The following is a 26,471-nucleotide window of genomic DNA, read 5'->3' on the forward strand; positions in this document are numbered from 1 at the left end:
CCCGCGGGGAAACCTCACGGTTCAGAGGTCGCGCCGCCCCTCTCGCTCCCCGGCTGCACAGTAAAACCCCAGCAACCGAAACACAGCCCGAGCCAAGCACGTGACCCCAGGAATGCAAAGCCGGCAGCATGAGGAAAATTAATCACTCTGCTCGCCCCCCCCCACAGGAAAAATAACAACAAAATAACAAAACACATGACTTTCTCAACAGAAGCCAAGAAGGAATTCAGTGAAATTCACCTCTTCTTGATAAAAGTGTTCCAGAATTAGGAATGCTACGACTCTCCAGCCCAGGAAGTTACGCACATCACAGCGAACACAAACAGACGAGCTCTGAGTTTGCACCTAAAAGCATGTAATCCGCACACACATATACACGTGCGTATACACACACGTGCACACGTGAGCACGTGTGAACAGAGGCACCAGTCCTCACACGTGCACACACATACATGCATGTACACACACGTGTGCACACAGTCCCACACACACCCCACAGCAGCTACGTTTTTCCAGACGATGGCCAGGCCCCCGAGTGGGGCTAGGGTGAGGACCTCCCCAGGTCTCGCAGGCCGATGCCCCTGCCCGGGTCGCCCACAGGACGTGTCCCTGGTCAGTAGCAGCAGCATCTCCTGGGTGGAAAGAGGTGTCCCAGTCCTGCCTGGGGTCCAAATCTGAACTCGCCTCCCCCCACCCCAGGGGAACACTGAGGAGTTTGGGGCACATGGCCCTGCAGCAGGGTCAGGGCCGTCAGGTCAGCACCGTGACTGCCCCTCAGCCCCAGCCAACGTCACCCACCAGTCAGGACCCTTGTCCGAGCGGGGCCAGAACCGCAGGGTCCTCCGACAGCTTCTGGCCCACACGCAGGAAGACAGCAGTGCCCTGACATCTAAAGCGGGAGCCTTGTAGCTGGGCGGTCCCCTAAGCAGCCCCCTGCTGGGGTCCTCCCCAGGCAGCCCTACTCTCTTCCAGAAAAGGGGATCCCACGTGCTCCCAGGGTTAGGCCTGCCCAATATGTGAGGCCCTAGCCCAGCCCTGTGTCCCAAGAGAAGCCCCCACCCAGGCCTGTGCTGTCGGGAAGGACAGCCACCTCCAGGTTCCAGCCAGGTCCAGGAAGGGACAGGGGTGTGGAGAGAGGGGCTTGAGAGGACTGGACAGCTGGCCAACCATTCCTCCGGGCACTTACAACCATCCAGGGACGAGGTCTGACTGGTCCCGGCCTCCACTCCCCCCTTTCAATAGAAGTCCTCAAGTGTCCCAGGCCCGTCCCACCACCGCAGCCCAGGCCTTGGGACAGGTGAGGCAAGTGTCCCCAGGGCACAGGAGCTCCGCTCAGTGCCCAGCCCAGGTCACGGCACTTAGGAGGGCTCAGCCTCTGGCTGGTGCTGCCCTGCGGTGGCCTCGTGGGTCTAGGGGCACAGGGGGACCTGGATCTTTGGGGACAGAGAGCAGGCTGTAGCAAATTCTAGAACCTCTAGACAACCAACCCCTCCCAAACATATCCCTCCCCTGCACACCCCTCCCCTTCCCTACACGCCTCTCCCCAAGGCACTCACACAGGAGGAAGACTCCCCCCTCCTGTCACCCTCGAGCACAGAGGGGCCACCAAGCTAGTGGGCCCGGCACCTGTATCTTGACAGAGTGTCAGGAGGGTGTCAGCTCCCGCCAGCTGAATTCACATCCCCTCCTCACTCACACTTGCCACCGTCCCCTCCCCAAGTGTTCCCACTGCTTGGAAGGCAGCCAGCCCCTCCCCTGGAGACCTCCGGTGGCCCCAGGGACCCCACGGAGCTTACAGCGGACCGTGCCCGTCCCCAGCAGACTAAGCTTCCTGTGTGCCGGTGTGTGGAACTGCCCACAGACTCGGGCAGAAGGGCTGGCGGGGTGAATGAGAGCTGGGGGTGAACCCCGCCAGGTGGCAGGCCAGAGGACACAGGGCTCATCAGTATGTTGGGTGGCACTTGGGTCAGCAGGCCAGGGCCCAGGAGGCGTCTGCAGAAGGCAGTGGAAAGGCTGTTCACGCAGGAGCCCAGAGCCCGAGAGCTGACCAGGGCAGATTCTCTAATCAAACACCGTTATGTAATTAGAGTCCACTCCCAACCTAGGAGACCGGAGGTGGGACCAGAGGTGGGAATAATTACCGCTGCGTAAGAAACCCAGACACCAGAGCAGGGAGCAGGGCGCTGTCCCTCCCAGGGCACCCGAGCCCTGCGCTTGGGAACTGAACCCGAACTGAGGGCAGAGGTCAGAGGCAGGGGCGGGGTCCCGGGGTGGCAGGAGCTCTGCATTCTGAGGACATCTGCCTCAGCAGGACAAGCAGCAGATACCCCAGCTCCAGCCGCAGCCCCAACCACAGCGTCACTGCCCTCTCTGGGCCTCAGTTTCCCTCTGCAGAGGAGGTCCCGGGTCAGGGCTCAGCTCGCCTGTGACCAGAGGAACAAGAAGGGACAAGGCCTGGCAAGAGGCCCTGCAGACTCTTGGCCCAGGAGCAACCAGAAGACACATCTGAATTCAAAGACGCCAGTAATCTCTGATGTTCTCCCAAGGACCCAGCAAATGACATTTCCCGATCTCAGCAGAGCCTTGAGAAACACAAGCCAACGTCAGGAACACGTGTCTAATTACCACTTTACCCTACGTTATTTTAGTGCTTTAGGAGAAAATGCAGTTGATGGAGTCTGACTTCAAAACAAGGACGCTGTTCACGTAGGCCGAGGGCCTGCGGTCCAGAAGCAGGAGACTCGCTGCCCCGGGGAACGCGACATCAGAGAAAGGGCCGGAAGGCTGGCGTCTTGCTATCTCCACAAGCCAGCCAGCTCTCCCGATAGCCTGGAGACACGCGGCGACGGCAGCACCCTGGAAAGCCCGGGTCACGGGGTGGCGGCCACCAACCCACTGGGGCCAAGCAGGGGCTGAGCCCCCACATCGCGGCACAGTGACATCAGCCCAGGCGGCCGTCACGGGTGCCATGGCTGCGCCAAGAACGTTCCACAAGCAGTTTGCTAAACACCTGACTTCCAGGCAACACAGGACCCTGACAGGCACGGCTGCCGGCGCCTGACTCACCACCCCGGCAGAGGCTGCCAGCACCGACGCCCTTCCGTGCCCAAGACAAAGGCCCCGAAGCACCACCGAGGCCTGCGACTGCACGCAAACTGGCAGAGAGGCTTCGGGGCCGGCGTCAGGCTCATGCGTCACCGTCTGCCCAGGACCAGACCCGGGCCCATCCTGGCGAGCTCCCTGTAGACAGGGCCCAGCAATCTGCAGTCCAGCGATCCATACCCGAGAATGACCCGAGTAGGAGCCGGCCCTGGCGGCCTGCCGGCTTGCGACGGTCTCACAGACCCTGGGGGCCACGCATTCACACCGACCCCTTCCTCCTCACCGCCCCCCGCCCCGGAGCAGGCCAGCAGGGTTGCAAAGAAGGCACAGTAAGGGACATGGAGGGGATGTGCTGCGGGCACTTGTGAGTCGGGGTCCCGAGGAACCCCCCCCCCCCCAGCTGGACACCACATGGAGACCCTGGGCTTAGTCACCTGGGCCCACACAGGCCCACCGCGTCCTGCCCCTCACACATCCACTCAGACATTCATTCATGCGATGTGCTGCCACCAGGCTGCGCAGCCCCGGGTGCCGCCGACCCAAGCGGTCAGAGCAAACGCTGCCCTGGAGTTTCGATCCCCGGGAAAGAAAGCACAGAGAACACGAGGGGGAAACACGGGGCAGGGCACGTGCAGGAAGGGAGAACGCGGGGTGGCGTGGGTTGGCGTGGCGTGGAGGGGGACCCTCTCCACCACATAAGGAAGCCCAGCCCGCACACAGCTCCTGCTCAGAGCTCTGCTGTCCCCTCTCCTGTGTCAACACCCCGCCCCAGTCTCCCCACACCCAGCGCTCCCCCGCCCCACCTCACAAGTGGTGTTGGACTCTGGACGTGCACCCTCTATTCAGCTGGGGGTTCTGAGAACCCTGGTGCCCAGACCAGCCTCCTGGCCGAGTGCTCCTCCACAGATTCACGTCTTCCTGGGGCCTCAGAACGTAACTGTATTTGGAAATGGAATCTGTGCAATGAGTTAATTAAGCTGAGATCATTCTGGAGGAGGGTGGGCCCCGACCCACGGGTGCATGTGAAGGCAGAGACAAGGAGAGTCCCTGGGCGGCCACCAGCCTAGAGACGCCAGAGTCACTGGCAAACCGCAGATACTGGAAAAGGCAAAGACGTCCCCCCACGTGGAGGTCTCTGGAGCAGCATGGCCCTGCCAGCACCGACAGGACTTCCAGCCTCCCAGGAGAGAATAGGCTTCTGGAGCTTGAAGTCACGTGTCTGGTAATCTGTTACCTAGGAAACAAATTCAGCGGGTGCCTCAGGCAAGAGTCCAGCCTGGCCCAGACTTGTGGGGAAAACACCCGGCTGTATGTGTTTGGGGAATGTTCGTTATTCGGCGATTGCAGCAGTTGGTAACTGATACACATGTCCACGAAAAGAATGGGACAGCAACTATAGCTACAAGAAGGGAAGAGAAAGAGGGGGGTGTTTAATGGGGAAGGCAGATCCAGGTGGGTCACAGGAGTGCAAAAGGGGCTCTTGAAGATTTCTGGCTGGGGGCCAGGGGAGGTAACGGTCCCTTGGCCTCCTCACCAGGGAAAGCTTCAGAGGTGAGCCTGGGGACAGGGCAGGCAGGGCCCATCAGGGAAAAGGGACAGTCAGGGGCTTGGAGAGGAGCCCTTGGACTCAGAGGGACAAGGCCTACAACGGGCTCACTGCTCCAGCCTGGCACTGTGCTTCGGCGGCATGTTCTCTGTCCCCTCCCCCACTGGTTCTGGTGCTGTGCACCTGGACAATAGGCACGGGGGGTAGGGACACCGGCCGGCTCTGTGGGGCCCACGGTGCGCCTAGTTAAGGACACAGTCCCCAGCCAGCGCTCTGCGAGGGCCCTGAAGGCAGGTCCCAGAGCCGTCGGCCCACGCGCCTGAAGCGCACAGGGTTTTAAGATGCACAAACAGTACTGGTCTATTCCGTGTCTCCACCTAAACTCACCACCCAGTAACTCACGCCCATTGCAACACACCGCAGAGCGGTGGCTGGAAGCTTCCCGTCCCGCTCAGGCCAGGCGTCCGGCCACACCCGGGGGGCCACACCCGGGGCGGGGGGGGGCGCCTGCAGGACTGGAGCTCCCGTTTCCAACCCCACGAGCCCCAGATCATCTGAGCAGCAGCCGTCACTGGGGTCCGGTACTCTGCTCGGGAGGGGGGGTTGTCCCCACACGTTTGAGGTTTCTCAGCCCATTTCCTTGGGGTGAGTCCTGAGGTCGGCGGAAGGGGCAGCGTACGGACCTCACCTCCTCACGGGGAGCCCACCCAGCCTCCCTCCGGCCTCTCCCTTACCCACAGCTCGTGCTCTCAGAGCAGCCGAGGGGGAGGGCCTGATAAGGGCACGAGGGGGCGAGCAGGCCCAGCCGTGGTCAGACGGGACTTGCTGCGGGACCAGGAAGGAGATTTTCTCCTCAGACAACACGTAAGATGAGCCTTGCGGCCACTGTCACCAAACGCAGACAACACAGAAAGGCGTGATGGGGAAACGCCCAGGCATCCGCGCCGCCTCCCGGGCGGCCAGTGCCCCACTCTTTTTCCCAGCAGTGATTTTATTGCAGAAACGAGTTTGTCACAAATACCGCTTTGTAAACAGCTTGTCTCACTTACGGAGAACTGGTTTCTGTGCTGAGAACAAGACCGTACCGTCCCTTAGGGCCTGGCGGTCCTGGCGACATGGCCACGCTGACCTCTGGCTGAGGGGACTCGGCTGCCACCTGCAGCCTCTGTGGTCTTATCTGTCCCTTCTGTGTCCCATCCCTGTGATGTGTCCACACCGTGTGCTCTTGTGCAGAGAAGGGGTCCAGGATCCGATTCCATTCAGCCATCCGTTCCTGGACAGGCTCGGCGGACACTGCTGAGGTGTCTGTGTGTCGTGAGCACGGCGGCCACACCACTAGAGGTCAGGGACAGATCAGCCACAGGGCCCAGACTGGCCTGGCGCCCGGACGCAGAGGCAGCACGCCCAGGCTGTCGCCCGCCTGTGAGGGGCGCTGGTACCCAGGCCCCATCCTGGGCCCAGGGCCGCCGCCGCGGGGGCCCAGGCCTCTGAGCCGCACATCCACGAGCTCGGGGCCTCTGGCCAGAAAAGCAGCCCCCTCCACATCCTCGAATCAAGGGTTTAAGTCTGATTTCCCACAGTCCAGCCTCCAAACCCCAGGCTTCTCACAATAAATACCCATCCTGCTCTCGGGTCAGCCGCCGCAGGGCGGGACCAGGCCTGTGCCCCGCGTCCAGGCTGACGGACAGCAGCGGCCCTGCTCCCCTTAACCACAAGAGCAGGTGGAGGGGAGCAACCTGGGCTCGGGGCCACAGCGGGGAGAGGGCCGGGGGAGCGGCACAGAGACAAAACGGGAGAAGCAGACAGGAGATGCTCCATCTGAGCCCCCGGGAACCGGGAGGGCGGCAAGTGCCCCCGAAGCACGGAACAACGTGGCCGTGTCTCGGGATCCTGACGCCTGCCGGGCGGTAGGTCGTGCCATCCCGGTCGGCCAGCCCAGAAAAGCCCAAGAGCAGCCTGGAAGGAAGCCCGCAGGCCCACTGCCCGAGGTCACGCCACAGCTCATCCTCACGGTGTGCACTGCCGCCGGGTTCAAGGCGATGACGGCAGGGGCGGGTCCTCGGGGCTCACGGCACGCCTCCGGTCCGGGTCAGAGCTGGCCGCCGCCGTGCAGCTGCATCTGCTGGGCCAGCTGCTGCCCGATGGCCAGCAGGGGGCTGGCCCTGTAGGACGGACTGGCCAGCAGCTCCTGAAACCGGGCCCTTTCTTCCTCGCTGAAAGAACGGAGATCAGAGCGGGTCAGCGAACCCCCACACACCTCGGTGTGGGGTGCTAGGGACGGGCGTCGGCACCGCCTCCCCTCAGCCACCCCATACTCAGGCACCTCGGGCGGGGCTGGACACTGGAGCGGGCGGGCCAGGCCAGGGGTTACCCCGGGACAGAGCACCTGGGGCCTAAGGGTCACCACAGGGAGGTGGCGGGGGGGGGGGGGGGCGGCACTAGGAGGGACTGTATGTGCCCACGGGTCTGGGACACCGGCCCCTCCTCCAGGGAGTGGGCTCTGGGCCCCCATCCCAGCCTTCGTGGGGAGCTGCGACTCAAAGCAGCAGGAAGCTGACAAACGTGGGGAGGCAGAGCCTGCCCGCGGCCTGCACAGGCGGCCTTACATAAGAGGCGCCCTCCCCCTCCCCGCAGCTCTGCTGACTCCGCAGTCACGGAGGGGCGGGAGCTCCGCACCCGCCAGCCCAAGACGGCCCTTCTCACGGAGGGTACCGTGGCGACAGAGGTGCGATGGGAGACGGGACGGCTTCCTCCGGGGGTGGGGTCCGGGGCCCCCCGAGTCCAGATGGTGGCTGCCGCTCTCCCCCCCCGCCGGTCTCTGAGCCCAGCCAGCCCCTCTCAGATGCGCCAGGGCCAGCTCGAGTCTGGTGGGCACCCCTGGGGGACGTCACCTCTGCACGGAAACTGAGGGGACCCGGTCTGAAACCTCAGGATGGCAGTTCCAGAAGCAGTCTGGGCAGGGGGGGATGTGTCGCAGCAGGGGCCGCCCGGCCTAGGGCAGGTGGGGGCAGGACAGGCAAGGCCAAACCTCAAGGTGCCTTCCTGGCTGTCGTCAGGGAGACCGCCCCCTCTGGACCGACTGCCTAAGCCAGGTGTCCGCTCCCAATGCCCGGGATGGCCGGGGGCCCTGGGCTCCAACGGGGACCCCCTAAGGGCTGGCAGCGCTGGTTCTGGTAGCTTCCGCTCCCTTTGCTGCCCACGGAAGGGGCTCCCAGCCCAGCTGGAAACGCTGCTGCACGCCAAGCGGTCCGTGGTGCCCGAGCGGACCCGGGCCGGACACCGGACATGCACGGGGGGCATGACGGGAGGAGAGGGGTGGAAGCGGCGGAGCCCCATTTGGGGGTGGGCCCTACTCACAGGAGCTGGAGCCTCTGCGCGGCACTCATGCGGCTCAACTCGGCGGGCCGGGGCCTCCTGCTCACCCTCACCCTGTTGGGGACACAGAGAAGCAGGTCAGCGCGGGGACCCTGGACCCCTTCTCCCCGTGGGACTCCCCACAAGACCCAGCGCAGCCCATCTCCCTGGGGAGCCGGTACCAAGAGACACGTCTACGTGGCGGGCGGCAAGAAGGGCGAGAAAACCAGAGCCCGGAGCCAACACCTAAATTTAGCCTCTAGACCAGAAGGCCTCATTCTTTATTCATGTTTTCTGATAAAATATGAATGAAAGACCTGTCTCCTGAGCCTAAGAGAGCACCTGCACCCGCCTCTCCTCTCACTCACGCTGACTCGAGTGCCCGCTCTCAGGCAGGGCCGCCAAGACGGCCACGTGCATCCCCAAGGGCCCGTCCCAGACTCCGAGTCTACGGCCAGGCTTTCCCGAGTCACCCTCTGCCCCAGGCTACCTCGGCTCTGCTCCTCTGGCTGCTGACCCTGCATTCACCCGGGAGCAGACCCCTCGCAGAACGGGCTGGCATCCCAGGCCTTGGGCCATACACCCCCCCCCCCCCCCCCCCCCCCCGTCTGTAAATCCACTGATGCTTCCCACAGCCCTCCAGCTCTGCCAGCAGAGACACATCTGGGAGTCCCCTCGGTGCCCGTGGGCCAGGTGACCCCCCCTAGCAAGGTGGGAGGCCAAGATGGTCACCGAGCCTCAGGGCACGGCTAGGACCCCGGTAAGCAGCTCCCGGGGGGAGGCTCCCGTCCTGCGGACAAAGGCAGACAGGGTGAATCCCCAAGGCCATCGGGGTGAGCAGAGCCAACACCCCAGCACAAACCCAGCCAACCCCTCAGTCCTGTCCCCTGTGTCCAGACAGGTCCGGGCCTTGGTCTGCTTTGAAATGACCAAGGCAGAGAGCTCATAGAAGGGCAGACACTCACTCGTGGCCTCCGAGCTTGGTTCTGGCTGCAGACCGAGCACGGCAGATGGTGGCTGGACTGAGACCACCCCCCACCCCCGGCGGGAATGCTGTGCGGCTCAGAGCACACAGCCTGGCTCGTTGCTCAGGTACCCGCACAGGTGACCCCAGCCTCACCAGCACTGGAGGCAGTGGCTCTGGACATTGGCTGACCCAGCACAAACCTTGGGAAAACCACTGTAGCCCTGAAGCCTCAGTTTCCCTGTCAAACAGGCAAATGCTTTCCTGGCAAACTCTGGGTAGCCAGGCCCACAGTCCCAAGGCGGGTGACCCCCGGCACGTCCACCCTCACCGCTGTCACTCCCCTGTCACGGGTGAGCCCACAGGGCACGCCCGGCCCCCAGGGGCCTCGGAAACCAAGTGTGTGGAAAAAACACCAAACGACGCCGGTGGGAACACGCAGACTCCTGTGTAAACCCACAGCCCGGCGAGCGAACCCGAGTCCACCCAGCGGGGGGGTGGGGGGGGGGCGGCGGCCAATGGAGCCATGCTGCCACCTCTAGCCAGCTCTCCAGCAGCAGCCACCAGCCGGGGCCGCTCTGGGGTAGCGGCGGCAGCAGCCTCAAGACGTAGCCAAGGCCACCCGGACCCGACAGAGTCCCGCGGATGGGCGGCCTCGCCCCTGTGCCCGCTGGCCCGATGGCTCGGCTGCATGGGGCTCCCCACCCGGTTCGTCAGAATGGAAAAGACGACCTTCACCTGACACTCTCTTGCCCAGAGGACTGATTTCTAGAGAAGCTAACCTTCCCAAGGAGCAGCAGGACTGTCGACCGTCCGCGTGCTGGCTCGTGTCAGGAGTCCTCTGTGGCGCCCACGCGGATGGAGGCTGGGACATGGCTAGGGGCAGGCATGCTCCAAAAGCCCCGAGCCCCGGACTCCCTGCCGCCATCGCCCCGGGAGGCCACATCACAGATGTGGAACAAGCTTGGAGTGGCCCAGGGCCTCGGTCAGGGTGTCCCAGTGGGTGCCTGGGGACCCCTGCGTTCAGGTCTGGGTGTCCAGGGTGCCAAGGCCATCCCCACACCACGTCCTGTCCGACCAGGACTCTGGGACTTGCCCAGAGGGTGGGGACAAGAGCAGTCACGGAGCCATCTGTGCCGTCCACACCCTCTGAAGTCACCCACCGGGGGTACCTAACCCCAGCAGCACGGCCTCCTCCCGGGCTCCGAGGAATCCGGCCACGGAAGGCCAGGAAGAGGCCCGGACACTTCCTGTGATGAATGCTGATGGGCTGGGCCTGCTCTTGGCGAGATGGGGCTGGGGGCTCCCGGCCAGGCACAACCAGGCGGGAGGGAGTACAGGGACCCAAGGCAAAGCTTGCAGCTGCGGGGGTGATGGCCACCCGACTCCTTGCCGGACCGAATGCTCTAGGTGCTTCCATCCCAGGAGGTGGCCTGGGAGCTTCCGGCTCTGCAGCCGAGCGGCCCTGAGCACACGGCCTGACGCCCCCCGCCCTCAAGCCTGTGAGCGGGGAGGGGACGGCAGAGGGGCCAGCTTCTCTAGAGCACGCACAGCAGGGCGGCAGGAAGCGCTACCGGGACGTGTGCGTCTCGGACGGGGTACCAGAGGCAGGGGGCACGGTGCCAGGCTGCGTCTCTGGGGAGCGAAGCAGAGGGCACACGGGGAATAGAGCCCAGCAGCGGTACAGGAGGGACACCCCCCACCCCATGCAGCAGCCCTCCCGGCGAAGCCGTTCTGAGGCCCAAACGGCCGGCAGGCGCCCCTCCTCGACGTGCTGGCCAAGGGAGGCCCCACCACCTGCTGACCTCGCGGCTGGGTCCGTGGAAGCAAGCGTTTCTGCATCAACAACCGGGCCAGGCCCCTCTGGGGCCTTTGCCTGCCTACCCCTCCCCTCCTCCATTTCTTCTCCCGCTCTGGCCCCCGGCCCGGCCTCGCAGCCTCAAGTTCCCGAGGCAGCCGCACACAGACGCTCACCCTGCAGAACGCGGCCGCCGGCCACCGGCCTCCAGCTCCAGCAGCTCAGGGAGGGCGTCCTTCAGGGGCTGCAGGTCCCCCACCACCACCGTGGCCCTCCGTCTCCGCTCTGCCTTGCGCTTCTGCTCGGCCAGCTTTATGGCTTCGATCTCTGGGGAAGAGGAGACGTGAGGTCAGTGAGAGAAGCAGAGAATGAAGGACGGGCAGCTTCCTTCCTGCCGGCACCCCGGGAGCCCGGGGGCAGGCCGGCACCCCATCACAGAGGCACAATTCCTAATGGCAGAATGACGAGACTGAGCTGCAGGCACGGAGGCCTTCTCCTGCTGAAAAGGGACACTAGCACGGTGGCCTGCGCCTTTTGGGGGCAGGAGCAGGGATGTGCGGTCAGAAGTGGGCAAACGGACAAGGACTTAAACAGTGAATCACCTACGGCAGGGCCACATCTCCTGTGCTCTCCAAGTGCCTCCTGGGACCGGGAGGGAGGAAGTGCGTCCCCACGTAGGGGAGTTGATATTGTGGGGCCCCAGGAAGCCTCTGCACAGAAGTCGTTTCTAGAAACTGCAAGCACCCACCTACCAGGGACAAGCACTAAGGGAGGCTCCATCCACAGACACAGGAGCCGGCCCCCTCCGAGCCACGGCACCAGGGCAGCGCCTCGCACCCCAAAGTCCCTCGGCTGTCCGGGGCCAGCTCTGAAGAGCTCACCCCGCCTGCCCCAAAGTCAGAGACACGCAAGCTGCCCCCAGCCAGGGTCCCAGAGAGCCCAGGGGGCCCCGGGGAGTGAGGCTGCTCTCCCTGCCCCGAAGAGCTGGGCTCCGGGGGACAAGGACGGCCGCCCCTCAACGCTCCGGACCGTCAGGGTCACAAGGGGACAGGTCGGTACTTCCCACCCTGCCAGGGAGAGGATAAACAATTTACTGAGGTCCCATCAAACCAGGCGCCGCTTCTCCGGGAGGCAAACATCCTAGGACGGCTGCAAAGGCCAGGGCGGGCGTGCTGACAGACCGGCGCCGGGACCGAGGGCAGCAAAGCACAGGCCCGAGGCTCCGGGGAAGACACCCACACACGGCTGCACAGACGTTAGCAAATCCAAGTGGAAGTGCTTTAAATTAGTAACACGTGTTAACTAGCTGGAGCGTGTCCGAGGCGCACAAGGGTGATTCGACGCAGGGACGTCTGCCAGGGGGTCTGCAGCGGTCTGCCTCAACAGAAAGGCCACCATCGCTATAAGAAATGCCAAAAGGAAGATGCAAGAATTTACTATCCTGGGGACACCTGGGCGGCTCAGTCGGTTAAGCGTCCAACTTCAGCTCAGGTCACGATCTCGCAGTGTGTGGGTTCAAGCCCCGCGTCGGGCTCTGCGCGGGCAGCTCGGAGCCTGGAGCCCGCTTCCGATTCTGTGTCTCCCTCTCTCTCTCTGCCCCTCCTCCGCTCACTCTCTCCCTTTTTCTCAAAAATAAACATTAAAAAGTTTTTTTAAATTAAACAAAAAAGAACTCACTATCCACTCACCGTAAAAGTTATAATAGAGCCATGAACGGAAGGACATTCTCTAATTTGGCAGGAGATTATCTACCAGAAACCTCGTATTCTCTGGCAAAGCATCAGAAGCCCCACACCAATCCGTCATGGGCAGTTCAGCACCTAGGGAGGGTGGGCGGCAGTGAGAACCCATAGGGCAGAGCTCGGCCGGCCCAATCAAGCCACCACAAAGCTGACAACAGACTCAAACTTCAACAGCATTTTTAACTGAACCTATGAAACTAATTCCAAATCTTATTTTTTTTAAAAAAATTTTAATGTTTATTTATTTTTGAGACAGACAGAGACAGAATGCAAGTGGGTTGGGGCAGAGAGAGAGGGAGACACAGAATCCAAAGCAGGCTCCAGGCCCCGAGCTGTCAGCACAGAGCCCGACAACGCGGGGCTCGAACTCACCAGCTGTGAGATCATGACCTGAGCTGAAGTCAGACGCCCAACCGACTGAGCCACTCAGGCGCCCCCTAGATTTTTTTTTTTTTTTTTTTTTTTTAATTTTAAGAGAGACAGAGAGCAGGTGTGCACACTCACACAAACAGTTAAGGGGCAGAGAGAGAGAGACTGAAAATCCCAAGCAGGCTCAGCGTGGAGCCCAATGCAGGGCTTGATCTCAACCAGGAGATCATGACCTGAGCCAAAATCAGGAGTCGGATGCTCAACCAACTGAGCAACCCAGGCAACCCCAAATCTCATTTTTAAAAGAACTGAATGGTAAGAGTAGCCAAAACGTTTTTTAGAAGAACAAGCAACAAGACAGTGGGCCTCCTGGACACTGAAGCAAACTGTGAAGTGACAGAAATCCCAACAGTGTGGCGTCACCGGGCAGGTGTGAAGGCAGCCTTCCACCTGCTGTCCCAAAAACTAGGCAACAATGAAACACGACAAATAAGACAAACAGAAACGTGAAGCCAGAAAACACAGGCGCCAGGCACTGATGTGCACGCGTGCACGCACATACACACGCACGAACACACACACACCCCAGGTAAATACAAAAAGCTGTGCGACTTTAATCTTGCACCACCAGCCGGCGGTTACCCCCGTATGGAACTTGGCGGTGAATGCGGTCTTCGGCTTTGCCCGTGTTACCTCAACAGCTCTGTAACTTTTTCACGTGGGGCTGAAACATTACCTTATCCTCAGATTTGGGTGCCCTTTCATTCCAGCCCGGGGGCTCAGGGAGTGAGAACAGTGAATTTAAGGGGGTGTCAGTTCCGTGCCAACCGGCTCAGCACAGGCGCTCCAGGCCGGCAGCTCTCGGCAGGGGCGACCTCGCCGCCGTCCCCACGGTCCCCGCCCAGCCGGCTCTCCCCTGCTTCTGCACTGAGCCCCAGGGTCGCTCCCGTCTCCCAGCCAGAGACGGGGCCGCACAGGGAGGGAGGCAGAGGTGCCCCCCTGGAGTGTCCTCCGAGGCCTGGACCCTGCCATGCCCTCTTCTGGCGTCGAAGCCACCCTTCTTCCTTCCAGGCAGGCGGGTCGGGGCCTCCCCTCCCCTCACGGGCTCCGCCATCTTTGTACCTAGGCTGGAGATAGCCCCCTTGGCAGACTTCTCTCCAAGTAAACCCTTGTGGGGGTGCTGGACCTGACAGACCACACGCTGATGCCTGTCCCCCAGGAACCATCTCACGGCCGGCCCACTCATAAGCAAAGACGGACAGGGAAAGGTCCATCCTACCAACTATGTGATCTAGAGCAGCAAGTTCTGAGTGTTTTGGGGGTAGGTAGGAGGCTCCTCCTGCCCCTACCGCTCCCCCCCCGGCTGGCTCTGGAAGGTTCCCAGAGACTGTCACTCCTTTATCCTAAATGGTTTAATTTAAAACTAGCCTGATGGGGCACCTGCGTGGCTCAGTCGGTTGAGCATCTGACTCTTGGTTTTGGCTCAGATCACTCAGGGTCATGGGATGGAGCTCCGCACTGGGCTCCGCGCCGGGCTCCGCGCCGAGTGGAGCCTGCTTGAGATTCCCTCTCTCTCTGCCCCTCGCATGCACGCTCTCTCTCTCTAAGATAAAAATTTTTAAATCATTGGGGCGCCTGGGTGGCTCAGTCGGTTAAGCGTCCGACTCAGTTTTGGCTCAGGTCACGACCTCACTGTTTGGTGGGGTCGAGTAACGTGGAGCCTGCGTGGGATTCATTCTCTCTCTCTCTCTCTCTCTCTCTCTGCCCCTCCCCCACTGGCGCGGTCTGTCTCTCAAAGCAATAAACTTGTCAGGAGAATGAACAGGAAAGTCACAGTCTGGAAGAAAATCTGCAACACGTGTACATGACCCAGGGCTGGCCTCCCGGACGTGAGAACAATTCTTGGAGCTCAGGAACAGAAGGCAAAGAGCCTCACGAAACCACACACGACCGGACGTGCCGTGCAAGCAGGCGCGGCGGGTGAAACGCCCGGTGGCGGTAAGAAGCGCCACCGCCACGAGGAGCGGCTGACACCCTGCCTGGCACTCGGACGCCGCCGCGCCCTGGCAGAGCCGTGGCGCAGGCAGAACGCGCCTCCGCAGCCGGTGGGAGCGTAAGCGTACAACCACCCTAGGAAACGTCTGGCAGCTGCTTATTAAACTAAACATACACCTGCCCTATGACCCCGCGTTCCATTCCCAACTACTCATCCCAGAGAAAGGAAAACACATTCCACAAAAGGACCTGTGAAGAACGTTCGCAGCCTTTTTCACGGTAGCTAAAAAGAGAAAAAGACCAGGTGTCCGTCCGTAGGAAAGTGGGTAGCAAAGAGTACATCCAGATAAAGAAATCCTTCTCGGCGACAGAAGGGCACGGGCCATAGCTGCGCTCAGCAGAGAGGACTCTCAAAAACACCACGTGAAGCAAAGAAATCCAGGCACGAAAAGAGTGCGTCCTACGAGATTCCACGTACGTGACGCCTAGAGCAGTAAAATCTAGTGAGACTCCAAAGAAATGAGACAGGGGTCACCTGCAGGGTAGTCGAGAATGCGGAGCGAGGGGACTGCGTGGGAAGGCGCACGGGGACTCGCCGGTGACGGTGGCCTTCTGTGTCTCAAAGGGACTCTGGTTGCACACGTGTGCGCACTGGTCACAAATCGCTGCCTGGCACTTCACTGCACCCAATTTCACCTCAAAATAAAAATGAAAAACCATCAACAGACGCTGAACCGTAGAACTATTTGGGAGAAAGTGTGCTGACGTCTGCCACTCAGGAATGTGCACAGAATGCGGGTGGTGGTGGACAGACGGACAGAAACGGACAGACAAGCAGACGTGGGAAAGAAGAAGTGTCCATGTAAAACCGAGGTGGTGGTTTCAGGTTTCCCCGTAACATTCCCCCTGCTCTTGCGTGACATTTTTCATGACAGAATACTAGGTAAGACCGAGTGGGGTGACGTGGGCACCACCACAGCCCGCCGTTCCTGAACAAAACTGTAAGACAAACGAGCTAAGTAACTCAAACTCAAAGAAAGAAAGAAAAGCGTGTTAAAACAACAGAAACTGAGAATTCAGACCCAGAGAAAGTCGAAGTAACAAGCGAATACAGGAACTGACTCCCGGGACGGAAGAGATCGAAGGCGGGTGCAAACACAGGACAGCGAACAGGGGCTCTGATGACGAGGGGCCCGCAGCCCTTTGCTAGTGAGGGCAGAGATCGGATTAGAGAAGATGTTTTACGGGAAACTACAGGTGGCCAAGACTGACCCAAGCAGTGAGACAAAGACACCGACCAGCACGGGAAGAAAATTTTAAACATCAGCTCAACGCTGCAGCCCAGACACGTGCAGGGTCCCAGTGGCCACCGTCTATCAGTTTTCCAAATCTAGTACACAGAGGATATTCTGTACGTCTCCGTGCCAGGAACCGTGACAAAGAAAATCAATGAATGAATCACTTCCTTAAGGAACTTCCCCAAAGTGACCAAAAACTAAAATAATTGTGGGAGAAACAGGCAAATTTCTCTAGGAAATTTAAGAAGTATATTTTCTTTAAAACCTTCAAGGAGGGGCGTCTGCGTGGCTCAGGCTGTTAAGCATCCAACTCTTGATTTCGGCTCAAGCGCTGATCCCGGGGTCAAGGGTCCAAGCCCCACTTCAGGGTCCGAGGTGACAGCTCTGTGCTGCTCCGCCCTGCTCTGCTTCTCTCTCTCTGCCCCTCCCCCGCGCACGTGTGTGTCCAGACACGTGCGCTCTCTCTCTCTCAAAATAAACAAAACATACTTCCAACGAAAACTAACTTTAACCACGAGAGAATACACAGGGTATCACAAATTATTTTCAAAAGTCAACAGAATCATACTCAAAAGGTCCGATAAGAAACAAACTGCAAAGCAATCCTCACAAGAAAACCTTCAGAAGAGCATCAGTGAGCACTCGGCATCACGAAAAATAACCCCGTCTTCCAAAAGGTGACCGGTGGGCAGAGAGGCACCGGGTGCGGCGAGGCGGCCGCTGGAGGCCCTCAGAGAGAAGGACCGCGCGGCCGCGGCCCGCAGAAAAGTCCGGAAGGTCACCACTGGCAGGAAGGTGACCTCACGGACACCCTGAGTGGCTCTGAGGTGACACACTCACGACACGCAGGATCGCTTGCGTGCTGACGAGCCGACGCCGCGAGGAGCCCAGAGCGGCAGGTGCGGGGAGGACGGGGACCGTCTGGGGGGTGGCGTCAAGCCGGCGAGGGAGGTACTTACTCTGCAGCCACTTCTCACGCCTCAGCTTCAGTTTCTCCTTCTTGGGCAAAATGGCCCGGGCGTCCGCACCTGGGGACAGAGCACAGGGGGTGAGTGGAGCGCGTGTCGGGAGGGAGCCCTGCAGCGGCGGGCCTCACCAGCGAACCCTCCCGCCCTGACTCCGGGATGGCCTCCAGGACGGGCCACCATGTGGCCGTGAGGCCCAGAGATGCCACACAGCTCACAAGCAGACACGCACTTTCTGGCCAGGCAGAAGCCTGTGCCCCCGAGCCGCACGGGCCCCACTGTCTGGAATTTCTCTGCACAGGCGCTGCTCAAAGCCAAGGGGTCTCGGGGGAGTCCAGTCTAGGCAAGAGGTGGTCCCACATCTCGTCACCAAATCCAGCCACCGCAGTGAGAAAAACCCGCTTCTCTTCACACGGCGCCGCCTCTGGGGGCCAGCCGTCCCCTCCCCTGCACTCGCTCCTGCTCCCCCAGCTCCGGGCCTGCCGGCTGTCCCACCGCATGAAGACTTCGCCCAGCCTGGCCTCCCCTCCCTCGTCCCCCAGGAGGGCCTGCACATCCCCTTTCTGTGGGCTACGCTGTGTCCCCCAAATTCACGTGTTCAAGTCTTAATCCCCAGGACCTCAGAATGCACCTGTATTTGAAGACACATCTTTAATGAGGCGACTGAGGGAGAAGGTAGGGTGACCCCAGTCTAACGTGCCTGGTGTCCTCCTAGGAGATCAGGACACAGACAAGCACAGGGACGATGACGAGAAGACTCGAGAAAGATGGCCATCTGTGCGCCCAGGACAGGGGTCCCGGGGGGAGCCAGCCCTCCCAGCATCTCAACCTCCACACCGCAAAGGAGTAGATGCTCGGCGTCTGGGCGGCCTGGGTGCGGTGTCTGCTCCAGCCATCGGAGCCACCCGCGCGGCCTCCTTCTTGGGAACAACGCGAAGCGCCGCGTTGCCACCACCAGCCGTGCGGGAGGCCCGCCTGCCCACACCCCCCAGGAGCTGCGGAGCCAGCCCTGGAGTTGCCAGGCGCCAAGGCGGTGGCAGGACGGCCCACGAAGGAAGGGGGCAGAGCTGGGACACTCCTTCACTAATTGCCTGAAGAAACCTGCTGCCCTTTAGGGCACATCTCTGGCAGCAACCCTACGAACTGGCCCCGTTTCACAGGACAGAAAACCCAGGCTCAGAGGAACGCTCACAGAACTATGAGTGCGACCGGAAGGGAGCGTGACAGCTGAGCCCATCGGGCCAGCACCCTGGGGACCACAGTCCTGGAGGGTCCCGGAGACACAAGACTGGAATAAACCCTGAGCCACATGGGCACAGGTGAAGCTTCCCAGAGAGCTCAGAAATCACACACGGCCCTGGCTGCAGGACACGAGGCTTCCCGGGTCCGTCTTGCTGACCCCAGGGAGGCCCTCTCCTCCTCGGCAGGTGGACGGGATGGGGGCAGGACAGAGGAGCCCCTGCCCCCAAAGCTACATGTGGGGGGGGGGGGGCGGGTGGTGGCAGAGCTGACGCCACTGGGGCCTGTGCCACGCTGACCAGACGTGGACTCCCAGCTAGACGAAGATGGCCAGCCTGTGTCGGCAGAAGCCACGTGTAGCCCCGAGGATGTGCCTGCTGGCGCGTCAGGCGGGGCTGGGACTCCCCTTCTCCAGGCCCTTCCTTCTCTAAGGGCAGGAAATGGGCGGGGCCGGGACTTCACCCGGGCCACAAGACCCCCCCCAGAGGAGGGACCTCTCACTGGGTACAGAGCCCCTCAGCCTCCGCATCCTCGAGTGAATGGTGGGGCGGAGAGCAGGTAACTCTCGGCACTATCCGTAGATTTACGACACAAAGCCCGAGAGATCGTTGTCGCCCTTTTGAAACTCTTCCGACCAGGGAGGGGAGGGCTGCCTGACCTGGGGGCAGCAGCAAAGCGCCACTGCCAGGCTCTGGGAGCAGAGAGGACGCGGTCTGCCGGCTCTCTGCCCCACGGCAGGGCTGCGGCGTGTGGGAACGTGGGCTGGAGGGCGCCGGGCCAGGCAACGCCCCACGCTGCAGCCAGGGTCTCTGCCTCGGGCCTGCTCTAAACACAGAGCGGCCTCCAGGCTGGCTCCACTGCCTTGGCCTCAACAGGCCTCCCCAGGGACAACGCGGCGGAGCCCAGGGCCTGTTCCACACGGGGCCGGTGCTGTGGGACGCGCGCATCTCCCAATTTATCTCCACTCCCCGCAGATTTTCCTGCTATGACAGCAGATCCCTGATGCCACTGCCACAACAGTCCAGAAACAAGCTCCGTCTGGAGGAAGGAGGTGCACCTGTCAGACAGACTTGTCACCTCAGGAACGTGCACAAACCCTGTAGCCCGAGACTCCCGGGAGAATTTAATCCCGTCTCCAAGACTAAGACCCTGCACGCCGTGGCCTTGTGTCGAAACTCCCGGACGTGCTGGAGCTGACCTACTTTTCTCTTCACCGCCCTGACCCCTTACTCCCCTGGGGAGCAGAGGCCCTGTGACTTGTCAGTCACCCTCAGCAGCTCAGAATGGGGTGGGTGTGAGAGGGTGAACAGAGGGGCTGCACGGTGTGGACGCCCAGGACCAACGCTGCTCCAACCAGCAGCCCCCACCCGTGTTGCGCCCGGCACCGTACCCACCATGGGGTCCGGCCGCCAGGCGCGAGCCTGATGCGAGGCAGGGAGGGCATCTGTGCAGCCTCGTGCAGGCGTCAGGGGCCTCTGGGGGTGGGGGGTGAGAGGTCCACACGTCCCACCGCCACGTCAAGCCACAAACGGGGTAATGACGGTGCCCACTGTGGGGTCAGGGGGCATCTGTTTGGGGCAGGAGCCTGGGCAGCGGAGGCCAAGTGACCCGCACATCCCACAGGCGAAGGCAAGAGGGCGGCCTCCCGGGGAAGCATCTGCCGGCGGGGCATGTAGGCAGCTCGCCCTCAAAGGCTCAGGGAGACACCTTCCCCACGCTCCTACAACTTGCTATAATTTGAAATAACTTGGAAGTAAAAACAAGTCTACGACCAGGGAGGACTGACTGACTCGTGGCCACGCTGCATCGGGGCCCCCACCCTGCTCTGCCCCGGGAGCCTCCGCCCGGCAGCCCGTCCCCACGCACCGGGGAAACGGGAACCAGACGCACGGGCCCTGTGAGATGGCCGAGCGCGTGGGCAGTGAGGTCCCACAGAAGCCACCCGGAAGCACTGGCAGAGGGCCCCACGCGCCCAGGAGGGACACAGGTGCTGCCACAGTGGGCACGGGCGGCAGGCACCGGGACAGGCGCCACAAGCCCCGCTCACCTCAGTGTCCCCGCCGGGCCCCCCCACCCAGGGCACCCGGAGGGTTCCAGAAGCCCAAACCCCCAAGGACCGGGCAAAGTCCGCGTTCTGCACTGAGGCTACAGCCTGGAAAGAGACCGATAAGCGGGCGGGCGCAGGGGCCGGTGGGCCAGGCGGACGGGCCCCGAGGAGAAGCCGCGAAAGCACAGTCTTCACAGAGAAGGTGGGATCTGGGGCGTCAGGGCTGCCTGCGCAGCCAGAGCCCGAGACCGGGCGAGGCAAGACGGCTGCCCAGGTGCACCTCGGGGTCCCTGGACGCGGTCGGAGCTGGAGCGGAGGCCACCTTGGAGGGTGTCTCTCGGGACTGTAGGAAGAGAGACAGGTCCTGGCAGGGGCGGGGGACCTGGCTCCGTGCCAGCCTTGTCAACGGAGACTCTCACACACATGCAGGGGAGGGACACTGCGGAGAACCACGAGCGCTCCAGCTGCCCCCACTCCCACCCACCTCGGTCACTTACGGCAAACCCCAGACACACCCTCTCCGGCACCGGCTCTGACCCCCGCGCCCAGGTCCCTGCGGTTGGTGTCTGCCCATCAGAGTGTCCCCGGGGCCTGAGCCAACAGCTGTGAAAGGGGACGCCCCTGAACGCTGGCACCACGGTCCGTGGGGGACACACCCCAGGAGAGCGGGCTGAGATGGGTCAGAGGATGCCCAGGGGGACACAGAGGTGGCCTGTGCGGTCCACTAACCCCCGAAGCCCTCACCTCTTCCCAGTCCTAGCACCAAGCCCCTGCCACGGCCCCACACCGGGATCCCCTGGGCTCAACGCTGGGCAGGCCGCCCTCACCCCTCTGGGTAAGGACACCTCTTCCAGGCGGACGGGAATCCCAGTCAGGCCAACGGTGGCCCCACGGCATTGCCGAACTGGGTTCCCCTTAAGGACACACTGACAAGGCCTCTGCCACAGGGGCCAGCGACCCGGGGCACCAGTTCACACCCCCTAGGAACTCCCGCTCCAGATAGAGCCCCAGAGAGCCCCCCGAGGTCTGCTCTGCTCTGGCTCACCTCTGTCAGCCTCACTCCTGTGCCGGCGGAGGTTAGAGGGTGAGGCCCTACGGCTGTGCCGTTTCACCGAGGGAGACGCTGAGGCCCAGGGGCAGGGCCTGCCCTGAACCACGCAAAGAGAGGCCAACGAGCACGTGCCGTACCAAGGCCAACAGGCCCGAGTGCGGCGTGGGCATGGGTGGCCCCGGTTCTGATCCTCGTGACGGATTAAGCAGACCAAACCTCCAGTCGCCTTCTCCGTGCAGAAGCTCTGTGTGACCCACGACGGCAGAAACACCAGCCTCGGGAAAATGGGGCTGGGTGCGATCACGCCGGCCTCTCTGGTGTCCAGTAGGGGGGTTAAAAGTACCGTATGCAAACCTGGGCCCCAGTCCCTTCCAGAGCCACGATCCTGGGTGTGCCCTGACCTCCAGAACCACCCCCGCCAGAGTCAATGCTACAGCTGCCTCTCCGAGGGGGAGGGGTGTCCAGCAGCATTTCTGACGCGTGACAAAGGGACAGCAACCGCACACTCTGGGGCACGTCGCCCCAGCCCGAGTGCCCACCCGAGCTCACTCCGGCAGGTGCCGGGAACACCAAGGCTTGGGAGGCCTGGCTGGCCCAGGGTGTCCCCGGGACCCAGTGAGCAGTTCACACCCATCCCAAGGCTCGGAGCAATTCTCCGGAACCTAAAAACCAACCCACCGGCCATGCTGAGCACAGGAGGCCTCCTGGCCAGGGGGGTCGCCTCCCCAGCCTCAAGGCAGCAACCTCAGGTACAGGCACCATGACTGCGGGAGTCCCGGAGAGAAAGCGCGGGCATAAACACAGGGACGGGCTGCTCTGACGGGAAAGGCTGACGGTAAGACGCACCCTCCTCTGGCGAGACACGGCTCCTCGGGGGAGCGACACAGCAGTCTCCTCATCTGTAAGAGGGAACCCCCTCTGCGGCACACCGGCCTCGTGGGCGCCAAGTACAAAGTCAACAGAGCTCAGCGAGGAACCCGTGTGGCCGGCCCAGCCACGCCCACACGCCTGCACCCCAGTGGCCCGCCTCCGACACAGCCTGCGGAAGACGTGCGGGACGTGCGGAAGACGGGCCCCGGGCTCCTGGTGTTGAGTCCGGGGAGGACACGGTTGATGCGTTATCACAGGGCTTCTGCTCTCATGGAATTGGGAGGAGAGTCAATACGTAATTAGTTTTCCTGTGAATGACATCAAGAAGCTATTCTCACGGCACCAATGAACGTGCGCAAACGCTCGGGCACAGGCAGCTGCAGGTGTCAGAACCGCTTCCGAGGCAGGTCGGTGAGACTAACCCCGTGGACAAGGCCATCTCGGGACACCGACACTCCCACCACACCTAAGACACAGATTTGGGGGAAATAAAGTGGGAATCAGTCCCGTCCTTCCGTACATCAAAATAGGGTCCTAACTGATTAGATATATAAATAAAAAACAAAACCATAAAAGTACTGCAAAAAACACAAATAAGTACAAAACACAAAGAAAACACCGATTTGACTACATACAAATTAAAAACTTCTGCAACAAGTTATGTGAACAAACTCAAAAAGCATGACTGACAGGGGACACCTATATATAACAAAACAGGCCTCTTCCTTCCTATGTAAATAGCTCTCCTGAATCAATAACAAAAACAAACAGCCTAAAAAATAAGGTGCAGGAAAAGTCTGCTTATACGGAAACAAGGTCAATGGGACTTCCAAGGAAGCGCACGGTTTACAAACCTGCCCCCACTGCTCCCCCTTCACGTGAGCAGAGACTTAGGTCAGCACCAGCCGGCTCCAACCGGAGGCAGAGGCCCACTCAGGTGCCAAGCAGGAGCTCCCACGGGGCAGCGTCTTGAGAAAGCCATGAGGCGACGTCTATTGACGTTCATTGTTTTATAGGCTCCTTGTGTCCGATCCCCCGTCACCCCAGTCACCCCAGTCCGAGGCAGCACCAACACCTGGGGCCACACGCAGGGCCTTGGGATGCCGACCCGGAGCAAAGGGGCCATCTAGCTCCCAAAACTGTTCACTGGTTTTTTAAATGTCTGTGCATCTGACTCGGCAATTCCACTGCTACATTCACCGGCATCCACAAAGACGGGGGACCCGACATCCCCTCACATGACAACCCCAACAGCCTTGCAGAGGAACGAGGTCGCCTCGTGCTGACGGGCAACCATGCCCGGCACTCAGGGAAGTGAGGGGCCAGGGCCGGCCGTGCGCGCACACGGGGTGGGAACAAAGCCTGCGGTGGGGACGGCTGAGGGGAGTCCCCGCACTGAGTCTCCACACTAGCGTGTGCCACGCTCCCAACCCACTAGGGAGGGCAGTGGCGTGACACCTACTCTAGGAAGGGAGCCACTGGTGGGCGAGCGCCGTGGGCTCTCCCAGAGGGAGGGGACTGGCCCAGCACCAGGCGGCCAGAGATGCAGCCACGCAGGGAAGGCCCGTGCTCCGCACCACGGCAAGGCTGGGGCAGGTGGTCACCTATGGATGGTGCAGCTAGATTTCCTCCCCTTCCTTTCTCTCTCTTCTTCGTGACTTACACTGCACCCCCATAAGGAGACAGACTTTAAAAAAAAAAAAAAACAGCAAAGATACCAAAAAAAAATTTGGGGACAAATTGCTCTAATCAGAGACGACGTGTGGGGAGAAGAGTAGCAAGATTATTAACCAAAGAGGCCGCGTCAACATATTTACAAAAACACACCCACCAAGTTTTACTGCTAAAGCACCCTTTTTGTTAATGAAAAACCTCTCCAGTGATGAACTCCCAGAGGCCACAAACCGTTGTGTGCCTCAAAAGGGCAGATTCAACACCCTTAGGACCAACTTCTAACATGAAGACACAGGATAACCTGGCTGTCCCTGCTTTCAGAACTGAAGACCGATGGGCAGCCGCTGGTTTCGGTTCTGCAGCCGCAAAGGGGGCCCCGCCAGCCCGCCGGGCGGGACCGGGACCCAGGGGCAGAGGGGCTGGGGCTGTCTTGCCGTGCTCTCCTCGGGGCAGACTGTCCCACCCCCGGCATGACCAGAGTACCTCCTGGCTGCTCTCCCGCAACCCCTCACCTCTGCCAAGCTGGCCCATGTCCATCACGAACTCCAAGCCACTGGCAGGAGGAACCAGGTGGGGGAAACCCTCCAGATAACAAGGCGCCAGAGGGACAGTGAGCAGGACGGCTGGATTCCAAGTATGGAGGCAAACAGCTCACAGCCACGGGCCCCTTTCTCTCAGGGAAGGAGGCCTACAGACAGCACCCCTACAGTCCAACCTGCGCCAGGCGGTGCCTCCGCCCTGGGACGCTCAGGCCGAGGTCAGTCTCCCTCGGGCAGGGGCTGAAGAAAGGGGACATCGGGCGAGCTGCCCCGAGGGCCACCCAAGCAGCGTGCACACAACATGCTCTGGCCTCCCCTCCACGGTGTACCAGGCACCGGCATGATCCTGAAGTGGGGCAAGGACAGGCCCTGCTGGGGGCTCCCCGCCAGAGACCGCACGCGCCCTCCCTGACCGCGGCCACCACCGAGCCCGCACAGCGGTCGGGGGGAAAGTCACGGGCAGACAGACCAGCGCAGGCCACACTCAGGTTCAGCCGTCCCACGTTTATGTGACAGGGCCTCCCTCTGAGCGGTAGGGACGTGAGGACCCATCAACTGGGAAGAGGCCAGGAGGCCCCACCTCACAGATTTTGCCGAGCACCCTGCGGCGGGCCACGGAAAACCGCAGACAGGGTGCAGGTGCCCAAAGGGAGGCGGCTGCCGGGCCCGCGGGCACTGAGCCCCGATAGCGCAGGACCATGTGAAGGAATGGCCTCCTCGCAGCCACCAAGGACACGAGTGACAGCACACGGCCACGGCGGGGGCTGCTGTCGGGCTCCACGTGCAGCAGAAAGGCGCCGAGAACCTTAAATAGCTCCCTGCCACCGCGTCCAGAGTGCCGGGGTTAGAAACAGCAGCCACGTGCTCAGCAGCATCTCCCAACCCGTCCTCTCCAGCCCCTGACACAGCCGTACCCCAGGGGGAGCGGCACCCTTCGTGACCCAATGACCCCCACACGGCCATACAACCCCACGCGCCCAATCGGGTCCAAAGACCACCGCTGGTGGACAGCACTGTAAAGACAGCGGCCCTCCTCGGAAGGAAGGTTCTGGAGTGGCGGGAGAGGAGCGAAGGCTCTCAGGAGCACCCAAGGACCTGCCTGCAACTGGGCCCAACTCTGCTGACAAAGAGCCCCAGGACACAATTCCAGAAATCCCCACGCCCACGGCAGACAGCCCTGAGGGGCACCATCCCTCCACACAGGCTGGCCGCCTCTCTGCATGGCCAGGAGGGCCTCCCGCTTGTGTGCGGACAACCGGACAAAGGCATCCCGCCAACCTCACAGGGGGCACCCAGGACCATCCCCAGATGGACACTCCCCCAGGAAGCCTGCCCCGCGAGGTGGGGACCCTGTCCGGACAAAGAGCAGCGAGGCAAGCTCGGCCGAGGGGCCCGCTGGCCCCTTCCTGAAACGGGCCAGGCAACATCAGCTCTAACCAAGTCAGTCTGTGTGCATGGGGAGGTCACTCAGGGAGGTCACAAATGCAACACCCCACACGGGGACAGAGGGACAGCGGTCCCTGGCGGCAGATGTAGACTTGAGTCTTTCCTGTAACACACAGTACTTTTCCGATCACGAAGCGCTACCTTTCACAAAAGCAGTTTCAGGGGGAAGCCAGCCCCTACCTTCCAACCCTCGGCCAGGGCTCGGCGCGGACGCTCGGTGTGGACTCGGGGCGTCCGTTCCCGCGTCGGCCCGGCTTCCGTGGAGCCAACGGCTCGGAGAACAGGACGAAGGAGCGCCATCCACAGCCCGGCCCCTCCTGCTCCCCTCAGATCCCAGAGCAGGCCCAGATCTGCTTTCTCCCCCCACCTCTCATCGCCCCCGCCTCCGGTGCGTGGAGAGGTCCGCTGCAGCAAGACGCTGGCCCCCGAAACGGCTGCACCCCACCACCCGCCCACACGTCTAAGAAGTCCT

The 26,471-nt window shown here is 61.8% G+C and overlaps 1 protein-coding gene across 3 annotated transcripts in view; it reads right to left on the reverse strand.

Moving 5' to 3' along the window:
- Positions 1 to 5,559: 5,559 nt before the first annotated feature.
- SLX9 (SLX9 ribosome biogenesis factor) overlaps positions 5,560 to 26,471 on the reverse strand; it is a 34,817-nt gene continuing 13,905 nt past the window's right edge. For 2 of the 3 annotated variants that reach the window (XM_047847044.1, XM_047847046.1), the window contains exons 3-6: positions 17,128 to 17,196; positions 10,941 to 11,091; positions 8,006 to 8,077; positions 5,560 to 6,861 (exon numbers count right to left, since the gene is read on the reverse strand). In XM_047847044.1, the coding sequence (XP_047703000.1) occupies positions 6,738 to 6,861; positions 8,006 to 8,077; positions 10,941 to 11,091; positions 17,128 to 17,196 (416 nt within the window). In that variant the 3' untranslated portion in view covers positions 5,560 to 6,737. The other variant, XM_047847045.1, reaches the window with a different exon arrangement.

The sequence above is a fragment of the Prionailurus viverrinus genome, unplaced genomic scaffold, assembly GCF_022837055.1.
Source record: "Prionailurus viverrinus isolate Anna unplaced genomic scaffold, UM_Priviv_1.0 scaffold_42, whole genome shotgun sequence".
Classification (NCBI taxonomy): Eukaryota; Metazoa; Chordata; class Mammalia; order Carnivora; family Felidae; genus Prionailurus; species Prionailurus viverrinus.